This window comes from Crocodylus porosus, unplaced genomic scaffold (assembly GCF_001723895.1).
Source record: "Crocodylus porosus isolate Cpor-Errol unplaced genomic scaffold, CroPor_comp1, whole genome shotgun sequence".
NCBI classification, from domain to species: domain Eukaryota; kingdom Metazoa; phylum Chordata; order Crocodylia; family Crocodylidae; genus Crocodylus; species Crocodylus porosus.
This window is the reverse complement of record NW_017728931.1, coordinates 37,922,884-37,934,687: the sequence shown is the minus strand read 5'-3', so window position 1 is coordinate 37,934,687 and position 11,804 is coordinate 37,922,884. Positions and strand designations below refer to the sequence as shown.

At 44.5% G+C, this 11,804-nt stretch overlaps 1 protein-coding gene across 9 annotated transcripts in view; it reads right to left on the bottom strand.

Annotated features, from left to right (window-relative positions):
• Positions 1-11,804, bottom strand: part of BICD1 (BICD cargo adaptor 1) — a 264,809-nt gene that overhangs the window by 131,612 nt on the left and 121,393 nt on the right. For all 9 annotated transcript variants that reach the window (XR_002102857.1, XR_002102858.1, XM_019544631.1 and 6 more), the window contains exon 2: positions 6,618-6,830. Coding sequence is in view for 7 of the 9 variants with exons in the window: in XM_019544631.1 (XP_019400176.1) it covers positions 6,618-6,830 (213 nt within the window). In the remaining 2 variants the exon portion in view is untranslated. The remainder of the gene's footprint in view (positions 1-6,617; positions 6,831-11,804) is intronic.

Below are 11,804 nucleotides of genomic sequence, written 5' to 3'. Positions count from 1 at the left end.
CCAGCAGGGAGGTGGCTGTTCTGGTCCCTACTTAGGAAGACGGAGGCAAAGAAATCGTTAAACATGTTAGCTTTGCCGTCTGGTGTGATGACCAAGTTTCCCATCACGTCCTGCAGCCTTCCATTCAGCAATTCATGGCTGGAATATAGAAAAATTCTGTAGTAAGGCAAGCAGAATTAAGAAAATGGCCACTAGTCTGGATCAGAGAGACAGCTAAGCCAAGAGTCAGCTCTAGATCCCCTAAGGAATTATGCACTGCAACATTCAGCATTGCTGCATGTAGAAGCTTTACCGGACTGAAATTAAGTGAATAATTGGAGGTACAGGTAGCCTGTTCCAAAGTTTGGCCACCCTCATAGTCAAAAAGTTCCCTCTAGTCTCCAACCTAAATTTTTCCACTATTCCTAGTCCTGTCTCCTATAATCATTAAGAAAAGCCCACTTCCAGCCTCTCTATAATCACCCTTCACATATTTGAAGGCTGGTACTGAATCCCACTGGAGTCTTTTCTTCTCCATATTAAATAACCTTAGTTCTTTCAGTCCTTCCCCAAAAGTCTTCCTTCCCAGGCCCCTAATTATTTTCGTCACTCTGTGTTGGACTCCTTCCAATCTGTCCATATCCTTCTTGAAGTAAAGGGCCCAAGACTGGACACAGTACTCTAGATGTGGCCTCACCAGCTAAACAGAGCAGAAGAATCACTTCCCTTGATCTGCTAGTAACACTCCTGTTAATGCAACCCAGTAAGCTGTTGGCTTTTTTTCTTGTAAGAGCACTTTGGTTTACACCACTTCACTCTCAGAATCAGGCATCTGAATAAAGACTCAAGAGAGGTGCCTCCCTAAGCTCATGCTTCACAGCCATGAATCTTTCCCTAAAGTTAGGTGCCCAAGCCACCCACTTTTTCAAAATAGGCTGAAGCAGCAAGCAATGCCTCCTTTTATTTAATAGCTCAATGGCTAGAGCACTCCAACAGGATATGGGAGACCTTTCAAGTCCTTCTTCTGCCTAAGGGAGGCAGAGAAAACAGAAAGGAAAACATGCATATATGAGGCATTCTGGTTATAGAATGCACCTCACCTGGATCCCAGTCTGTGTTCTAATTATTATTTAAGTATTTCTTATTAAAAATTATTTACAGCAGAGCAAGAACCAGTTTACCTCTTTCCAAGCAAATGTTCTAACCACAAGGCTACAAAGTAATTCTCACATTCATGGTCCCTTTCATTCTCTGACACAATGAGTATTTTAATTATTCCATGCAAAGGGAAACAGTTTCAAAGGATCAAGAGAGCCCTAGCCTCACAAAAGCCTGTAGCATACATGTGATGCACTCTCCTGAAAGGTGGGAGATATTAATTTATTTTCTCTCAGACACAGAGGTCTCCAGTCCTGGATGAGTACTGTGAATACTGAACTACTGGATACAAGACAATCGTCACTGCTCCTCCTCTTTCATAAGGAAAGGACCAGTCCAACAAGCATGTCCTGAAAATGCCTGGTATATTAAGCCCTGCAAGTGAGACAGATTAGAGGGTGGCAGATCTTGATGGGGCTAGGTCTGAGCTAGGTCTTGAGCTACTTAGCACTGTCAAAATTAAAACACAACTGAGGCCTACCTAGAAGCAGATCTTTATGTGCTTAAGGAACTTTGCTGGTGAAAATTTAGGAGCCTATGGACTCAGGAGGCAGCTGAGTAAGGTTTCTGATTACTTTAGTTTTAGACACCTACAGTGGCAGTTTCATGACACTTAGGTGCCTAAGTTCTTTTATGGCTCCAGCACTAGGGTAATACACTGTACTGATTAAAATATAAGACAAGGGGTTTTTTTCCCATTCAACATGGGGTGGTTGGGAGGCTGCTCATCTTAGAATCGAGTACAGGCCAGGGAAGCAGCTGCTGCGATTCCAGACAGGACTAGGCTGGCTCATATGGCAGGCAGGAGGTGCATGGGAGAGCAGGGGGAAAGGGCATGTGGTGTGGAGGGATCACAGTGGAAAGGGCAGCAGGAGATTTGTGTGGGAAAAGATGCATGGAGGAATGTTGGGAAAGGGACACCTGGTGTATGGGGGGGAAGGTAGAGGGAAAGGGCACATGGTATAGGGAAGGGCACAGGGAAAGGGACACGTGGAGTGCAGGGAAGGAGAGTAGAGTGCAGGGAAGGGGCACTCAGTGCAGGGAAAGCACAGGGAAAACAGGGGAGAGCATGAGGGAAGGGCACTTGGAGCAGAGGGGGAGCTGCTGAGGCACTGGCCCCAACCCTGACTACAGCTGGAGGTTGAAGCCAGAGCCACTGCTACTGTCTAGTTTTGGTGCATGCTTTGCACCCCCAGTGGAGACAGAGCCATTAGCTATAAAAGTAAAACAGGGCAGGCACAAGAAGGGTTTAAGTGGTAGGAAGGAAAAGGCACTGGGGGGGCAAACAGCAGGGGGGCAGGCACAGCAGGCAAGTAGCAAGGGGGGAACAAGGGGCATGGGGCAAGCTGCTTGCCCCCCCTATCCCCCAGCCACTGCTTTCCCTGCCACTGCTTTGCTTGTGGCAGTGGTGGGAGGAATGAATTTAAGAGGACACTCCAATAACTAGATCTATACATGGAAAATTGAAACAAATTTATAATTTTCCATCCTGCAACCTAATAATTGGGATCATCTTAAATTTGGGATTATCTTAGATTTGAGTAAATATGGTAATAACAATTTTAATGGATTTGTTTGTTGACTACAGATATGCAAAGATATTAAATATAATTTAAGATCCTAAAAATGCAAAGTTTTTATATTTCATGTTGAATTTTGAAGAGCCAAGAGCATAAAGTGCTAACGTTGCACAGCCAGGGGGACCCTGTGCACACATCTCAGCATGGCTCCCTAAGTCTGCCTGATGACAGATAGCAGTGTTGCACAGGCAGCCCTGATTTACTGACTCAGACTGCTCAGAGTTAGCCTGCAGCACAATATGGGATTGTGAAGGGGGTGTGATTTGTTCCCTGCTCAGCTGGAGTAGTAAAGTCCAGAGGGAACAGAAGGAAAGCACCCTGGGATGCTGTAGGACTGTGCTTTGGTGTCTCTCAGAAAGGTAAGTTATACAGATATGTGCTTTTCCAAGAGCAACTGTCCCAGAGGTCTTTACAGGCTATTTTTCTCCTGGAGTGGCTATTTTTGCTCTGAGAGAAAAATCCTGAATAGCTGTGCACTGGTGGTTTCTCCTGGGATAGCAGTGACTCTCCCAAGAGAAAATGAATGTCTGCACATGGCCACAGGGGCCAGCAACCCTATACACAACTATGTGAATGTTGTTATGGCTTCCTTGGGGTTATAGTCCTAGTTCATGAAAGCAATGTATTTTCTGGTTCAGATTATGTCAAGATTATGAAAACTTCCAAAAATTCCTTGGCACAGGAAATGAAGTGGGGAGGAGGAAAGTGCTTGTTTTTCAGAATGTATAGTTGATTTATTTAGATTTAAATAATAATTTGCAAATCTATTTATTGAAAATATTAAGCTATAATATTCCTATCCAAGACCCTAAGCATCACTGATAACAGAATAAAATGCCAAGAGCATTAAAGTAATCATTTCAATAGGAATCCAGCCAATCGTCCATCCTACAGACTTCTTTCCATCCTTTTGCCAGTATGAGAAGCATAGACTCTTCAACAAATGCCTTCAACAAGGCTATCAGATGCAGGCTATATCAGACTAGCATGGGGAGAGAGATCAGGGAAGGGAGGTTGCTTACTTTGGGAAAGCTTGCAGAGAACGCCCTGCCTGCCATTCCCACTCTTTCATACTGAGGAGATCCAGCCCAAGTCCATTTGCACACCTTAGTTGTGGCAGTATGACAAATCCATACAATAATGCAGGTTTCTTTCTTTCTTTCTTTAATTTTGAGATTCTGGGAACTCCAGTGTGTTCTGATATTTCAGTGAGTAGACAGAGGTAGAGTAGTTAGCCCTGTTAGTCAGAAGTCAGGCAGAAGGCAGGGTAGATCTGCACCTTTTAGAGTGACTAAATCAGAGATGTATAGCATAAATTTTTATGAGCCCGAGCTCTGAGTTTGAACTCATGAAAGCTTATGCTACATTTCTCTGATTTATCAGAGATGGTAAATCAACCCTGCCCTCTGCCCGATACTACAAAACTTCCTTCTTTGCTTGCAGATGCTCCTGCATAGGTTCAGACATTTTTGCACTGCTGAAAGAATCTTTGCTACTCTCAACCAAGATGCATGAGCAGAATGGGAAACAGAATCTGATCCAAGGATAATTTCCAGCACAGACTGGGGAAGGAAGGAGTACTCTCTTCAAGCAGTTTCAGAGCTTTCCCCCTTTAACAGGGACTGCATTGTAAGAATTCAGTGATCAGGTTTCTTCACCACATGATATCAGGTGAGCCCAGAAACCTACACTTCTCTATTCTAGACATTTCAGAAAACATACTGTTTCTTCTACCTTCTCCAGTTAGTGTTGGAAGTAGAATATAGGGCGCTAAATTCAGAGAGGCTTAGTAAAATAGCACTGCAGTTTGGAAGTGTCTCGAGGCACATAAGACGAGATGCATATGTGATGGACTAAGGGTTTATTGTACTATATTTGTGTTACCTGTGTTCATGTTGTTATGTTTCATGCCTCACATTCCCCATAAAGCTAGTACATGAGGAAGATATGTATAAGAGACAATGAAACGGGGTGGGAAGACATAAGATGGACTCTAACATCCTCAGGTTTGAATACCTTTGTTGACATATCAGTAAAGATGAGATAGCCAACACCTGGGAAGCTGGCTGACAGAAACATAACAATAGGAAGAGCAGGCTGGAAAAGGAGTGCAGAAGAGGAGCTTTGGTGACTCAGGGACTAGAAAAACTGAAAAGGGAAAAACTGAGTACCTTTGGGAATGTTCAGGGCTGTGTGGGCTGAATCAAAGATAGGGGGACTGCTTAACCCCTTTAAGAGGGGGGCAGAGAACCTGACCTGTGTCCCAACGAATGCATTTACTATAATGATTGCTTGCTGTGCTCCTTGGAACTTCGATGTAAGTTGGGGCTCCCCTGAAAAAGGTAAAGTCCCTCTCTCAGGGGTCCCCCTCTCCCAGAACTGGATACTTGCTCCTTGAGTCAGGGCCTTGGAGAACCAGGGAAGGGGAGGGACTGAAAAGATGGGATCTCACAATGGAAGGATCCTGAGCTGCCTAGGCTGGCTTCAGGGATACTCTCAAAGACTAGGAAGGGTGCATTGGTCCACAACAAGCATCCCCTGCTGGAGGGCATTTTGTGACAGTGTAGTTAACTCCAGTTACTGCACACCATTTAGTGTGGTGGTCTTCCCTTTAGTACAGTGGTGCTCAACCTCTTTAGCATGTGGGCCAGATGAGTGGGGTGCAGCCGGTCTACAGGCTGGTTCCAGTGCCTGGGGCAAAGTCTATGGGCTAGATCTGGTATGTGCATTGACCTCATGCACTGGATCTGACCCATGAACCAACCCTGCATGTCCAGTTTGGGGCCATATGTTAGGTTCAACCCACGTACCAGGTCCAGGGCTGAGCACTAAGCCCAACCCTGTATATTGGGTATGACTGCAGACTGTTTCTAAGCATCAGCCCGATCTAGTATGCACAGCCATATCAGCCAGCCCAGCAGCAGGATTGCTGTGGAAGCATTAAATGCCATGAGGCTCCTAGAGCTGCAGCAATTAACACTGCCACCACTCAGGACCCTTGCCAAATTTCCAGACCTGTGGGGAGCCATGGGTGGACCCACAGGCTGTACTTTGAGTACCACGGCTGCCTATAAATATGCTTGTTCACATTCTAATTAGGACACTTTGGAGCAGGCTCAATTAATCAAGTCTGCTCTGCCTTCTAATTAGAAAGATCCAGTGTCACTTCACTGTCACATGTATTAAGCTCCCCTGTATTTCAAAATGGCCTCAGAGGTGCTTTAAACCTCATGAAATGAGCTTTAGTTAAAGTGCCTCCATGGCCATTTTGAAACGTGGGGGGTGCTTAATGCATGTGACAGTGACCTGTTTTAATTAGAGCAGCTGTCTGGGAACCACTCAAATTAAAATCTCTGAGCATGTATATACCCACTGTTTTAAATAATAGTGGAACTGACTTAGATTAATTATTTGCAGTTTTCTTTTATCTACTGGAGTTTGCAAGCTTAGCAAGGCCATTCATTCCTCCTCACTCCAGCCTGTCTTTAAACTTGAACCTGTACACTAGAGTAAGCAGAAAATGAGCGGAAGCTCTAATTGGCACAGCCATCCTGAAACAGCTGAATAACACAGAGGAGGTGAGAGAAGAGGGATTCATGAGACAGTGAAGCATTAGGGACATATGTAAAGTTAATCTCTCAGCATGGGCTGTACAATAAAAATGAAAGCCCTACAGTGCTTTTAAAATTATAAACGGCTAAAGTGGTTTTACCTCATGTTCAAGTTTTCCGACAGGAGTCCTTTTTATTTTTTAAATCCCACTCTCCATCAGGGTGTGGTGTCACTGAGACTGGTTATAGAGCATTACTCCTACATTTATAAGCTCCATGCTATTTTCATGTTTCAGTGTCATGTCATTTCTTAAACTAATTGATCCTTCTCTCTCACACACAGATTTACCTCTTTCAGGTCCTGGACAATAGCTGTAAGCCTCTCATTCTCTGCCTGAACATTGGTGACCACAGCTCTGCTCTGTTTTAACTCATTCTGCATCTCCAAGATCTTCGCTAGGTAATAGGCTTCTTTAGATGCAGATTCCTGCAAGAGAGTCTCTTCACGTGTTTCACCATCTTCGGCCACTTTGCGGTGGATTGAGAATGATTGTCCAAATGCCTACAAAAGAAAAACAATACATATAATATCATGGAAACAGCAGAAAATCTACCTGATATAAGAAGCAACTTTGTACAACCAGGGGAAAGCACCATATCAACTGCTTCTAAGCTTTGAACAATTTTAAACACTGCATTTATAGCTCACCAAGATAGTAGGGCCTCATCTACTTTTCACAAAATGTAACATATTAAAGCTCTCCCTCTACAAAGATGTCTCCCTACATATTGGTTTTTTGTGCCTCAATTTAAGAGTAAGGTGACAGAGTTACAAAAGAAGATGAGTTACTAGATTTTCAGGACTTGAACAAGGTGAAAGAATCATTCTTAGGTGTCTTAGCCCTCTTAGGCTGCTTACAGACATTAAAAACAAAAAAACAAAAAAAAACCCCCCAACTCCTTCATTTAAACTCAGAGAGTTCCTGCACCATGCCCACACAAGGTACTGCATTAATTGGACCCAGTTCATCCAACATCTGTACTGTATAGATCAGGAGCTTTAGTGGAGCTTTTTTGGTTTCATAGTTTCATAGTTTCTAGGGTCGGAAGGGACCTGAGCAAATAATGTAGTCCGACCCCCTGCCACGGCAGGAAAGAATACTGGGGTCAAATGACCCCAGCAAGATGTGCATCTAACCTCCTCTTAAACACCCCCAAGGTAGGAGCCTGCACCACCTCTCTTGGGAGTTGGTTCCAGACCCTAGCCGCCCTGACCGTGAAGTAGCGCCTCCTGATATCTAACCTAAACCTACCCTCTGCCAGCTTGTGACCGTTATTCCTGGTCACTCCTGGCAGTGCTCGGGGGAACAGTGACTCCCCCAATGCCTGCTGATCCCCCCTGACTAGTTTATAACAGGCCACAAGATCCCCCCTCAGCCTTCTCTTGTGGAGGCTGAACAGGTTCAGGTCCCGTAGCCTCTCCTCATAGGGCCTGCCCTGTTGTGCCCTGATCATATGAGTGGTGTTTTTTTTAATCAGCTATTAGATAAAAGCACCAAGAACCCCACCGAAGTGCCCAATCTATACAGACACCGTGGAGCTGGGTCCAACTAACAGACTACTTCTTCTGGTGAAACATGGTTTTTGTTTTGTTTTTTTAACTTCTGTAAGCAGTGATATAAAAATGGGTTAGCTTAATTGAGTTATAAAAATAAGTACAAATAGTTTATAAGTTTGCGTATTTTAATATTTGTCTAACAAATTGTTTAGTGAGCAGTTTGACTTATGCATGAATAACTAAATGTAATTAGTTGCTAAATATGCTAAATATAATTTTAGGAAACATAAGTACTAATATAAAAAAAAAAAACTATTTTGGAGTCGGCTTGACCCATGGGAAAAAGAAAGACGCCGAGGTTGGCTTGACCCAACTGGAAAGAGAAAAATGCCCTTGTGACGATTCCCATCGGAAAAAATAATTATAACTAACAAAAAAAATTACGTTATGACTAATCTCATTGCGCGTGCAGCTAAGCATATGTAAAAGGAACCATATAAATATGGAAGTTAAAAATTCCTCTGGGTAGCTCTTGGTCCTTAAGACGGGAGTCTGCCCTTCTGCAGAAGCAATAAATTTTCTACTGACACTCCTGTGTCTCTTAACTTATATTATAACAGCTAGTGCCCACGACGCAAGACCAAGCTGTCCTTTCCTGTTTGGGCAGCTAACTCAGGTTTTGCTGACAGCAGCCTGAGATATCTAATAGGTGAAACAGAATTTGCTCCTGTGCCCCTGGTTAAAAACTCAGTCACTCTTGAACTAGGTCACCTAATAGCAGTATGTGTGAGTTCCCATTCTAACTCTCAAGAAAGTCAAGCAGCCCAAGTATGAAGCAATGCCATTCTGTACGGTAAATAGGGATGCCACATTTTATATCAGAGATAAAAAGTCAAAGATAGAGCAACCTTTGCACTATAAACTTCTTTTCATTCTATTCTTTCCACTATATGCTCTGCCATCTTCTTTTTTATCTCCTATAACCAAGAGCAGAAGGCAGGGCAGGGTGGTACTTTATAGATTAATTCAGTGAGGCCAACCTTGCTGGCAGGAATACCACATATCAGCCACACATGCTCCCCAAGCATTGCTCTGATCCCCTTCCCCTGCCTGATCTGCTGCTTTGCTTCCTGTTTCCTTGCTTGTGTTCGTCGCCTGATCTGCTATTTTACTTTCTGCTCCCTGCACTATCTGTGGCTGTGCTCCTTGTTCCTTCCTCCATTTGCCATGTGCCACACAGAGAAGCTGCCTGTGACCCCTGTGGCATCCATGCCATAGGCTGGCCACCCCCAATATAACTTATTCAGAGAGGCAAGAGCTTTCATAGGCTACTGTACTTTCTCAGATGTTACCCAAAAATAAAAAGGTCATATTATCAGGGGAATACAGGAAACTGAAGACAGACATTTTCTAGTTACTCTCTTTCCTTCCTACCAGCTTGACTGATCCTCTCACTGTGGCAACATTTTTTACTGGCTAAGAGAAAGGTCTGGACAGGTCTGACTTGATATAGCAATGGGCATGGTAGACGTTAGCGGTACAAAGGGGGAAGGATGGAAAAACAAAGCAGCCAGGCTTTCATGTTTAAATTACTATGGTTAAAAAGGAGATGCCACACTCAAGATCAGGAGGAAAGCCATAGGAAGAAAACAAGTAAAAAAAAGTGACCATTTTCATACTTGGAACAGCTCTTACAAACATTTCTTAACACAAAATAGTAGTAGTATTTCATAGAGTCACAGAGAAGTAGGGCTGGAAGGGACTCCAGAGCTCATCTAGTCTAAACCCCTGCCTGAGGCAGGATGATCCCTGTCCAAACCATCCTATACAATCCATAATCTAAAATACCATCAACCCTGACACAATGCAGACCTAACAACCTAACCTGCCACAGGGAAAGCAGGGGAACCACGATAACCAATGTCTGACTTCTATAAAAGGTTGTCAATATATGCTCAAGAGATCCCAGGCAGACAGCCATGCTCACCGCTACAGAGGAAGGCAAAATCCCGCAGTCCATTCCAATGTAACCAAATTCCTTCCTGACCCCAAATATGGCAATCAGTTGGCCCTGAGCAGAGGGGAAGGCCCTCTAACTAGGAACCTCTGGTTATGGTCACAACATTGGCGTTGGCACACCCCACTCACAATCCCCAGCCTTGGCTGTAGCCAACAACCAGTGACTGAGGAAGGCTTAAAAACACCCTGACGTGTAGTGGAAAGGGGAGGTTGGGGCAACCAGCAAAGCCCAGAAGCATGGGAAATACCCACAGTAGAACATAGGCACAGCTATGCCTAGATCATTCCTGACCAGTGGCTGTCCAGCCTCTACTTGACCACCTCCAGGGATGAAGAAGCCACAACTTCCGTAGGCAGTCTATTCCACTGTCTCTCTATTCTACTTGGGAAGAAGTTTTTCCAGATATCCAATCTAATCTTACTCTGCTACAACTTCAAGCCACTAGTTCATGTCCTCTTCTCTGTAGCAAGACAGCTGCTTTCCCTCTTCTTTATGGCAGCCCTTCAAGTATTTGAAGACTGCTATTATATCCCCTTTAAAGTGCCTTTTCCACAACTTTGACATGACTAGCTTCTTCAGACTCTTCTCATATGAACTGCCTTCCAAGCTCTTGATCATCTTTGTTGCCCTGCTCTGGACCCACTGGCAACATGAAGGGGGTGCACACAAGGGCACGTGCACACTCTGAGCATGGCAATGCACCCCCTATAAAAGGTGCCACCCACTACTCACCACCCCTGCCACTGACACGCCTGCCTGCAGTCTGCAGGCAGTCAGATTGCCGCTGGCCACTGCTGACACTACCAGTGGCGTCTGTGGGTGGTCGCTGTTGCCTGGTCAGCACTCCCCACCCTCTGCCATTGACAGAGCTGGCCGTTTTTGCGGTAGCTCCCAGCTTACCACTGCTGCGCTCCCACCACCACTGCCACACTCCCGCCTCTGCTGTGCCCCCCCAGGCACCAAGGGCATGCATCGTTCATGTCTGGACTTCTCCAAATCCTTTTAAAAATGTGGAGCCCAGAACTGCACAAAGTACTCCAGGTGAGGCTTAACCAGTGCTGAGTAGAGCGGCACTATCATCTCCTGTGTCCTACATGTAAAGCTTCTATTGATGTAGCTCAAAATGGCTTTTGTGCAGCTGCATCACACTGCAGAATCATATTTAGTCAGTGATTGATCATGACTCATGCATTATTTTCAATAGAGTTGACATCCAGCTAGGTGTCACCTATTTTGTGTTTATTCTTCCCCAGGTGTAGCACTTTGCATTTGTCCTCACTAAGTTTCATCCTGTTAGCACCAGCCTAACTTTCCAATCTGTCAAGATCCTTCTGAACCGTGCTTGCATCCTCCAACACGTTCACAATCCCTCCTACTTTTGTGTGATCCACAAACTTGCTTTAGTAACTTCTTGGGTATTGAGGTGAGGCTAAGCAGTCTGCAGATATCTGGGTCCCCCTTTTTGCCTTTTTAAAGAAAGGCACTACATTGGCCCTCTTCCAGTCATCTGGTACTGGACCAATCTCCCACAACATCATGAAGATCATTGCCAAGGGCTCTGAGATCTTGTCTTTCAGGTCCTTCGGTGCCCTGGGATGAAGTACCCACCCCTGCTGACTTGAATTCATTCAGACTCATCAAAAGCTCTCTGTATCTTTTGTTGTCTCCTTCCTAAGCTCACCCCCTTCCTTAACAAAATAATCCTTATTAGGTATCTGACTGCAGCTTAATTTTTTTTTTGTGAAGACTGAGGTAAAGTAGCTGTTGAGCATTTCTGCCGTCTTTGCATTTTCTGCTAAGAGTTCCCCCTGGCTTCTTAACAGTAGACACACAGCTTCCTTGGCCCTTCTTTTGAGGTCAGTATACTTATAGAACCTCTTCTTGTTGTCCTTAACCTCCTTCACCAGGTGCAGCTCATGCATTATCTTTGCCTTTCTGATTTTCTTCCTGCCAGTTTA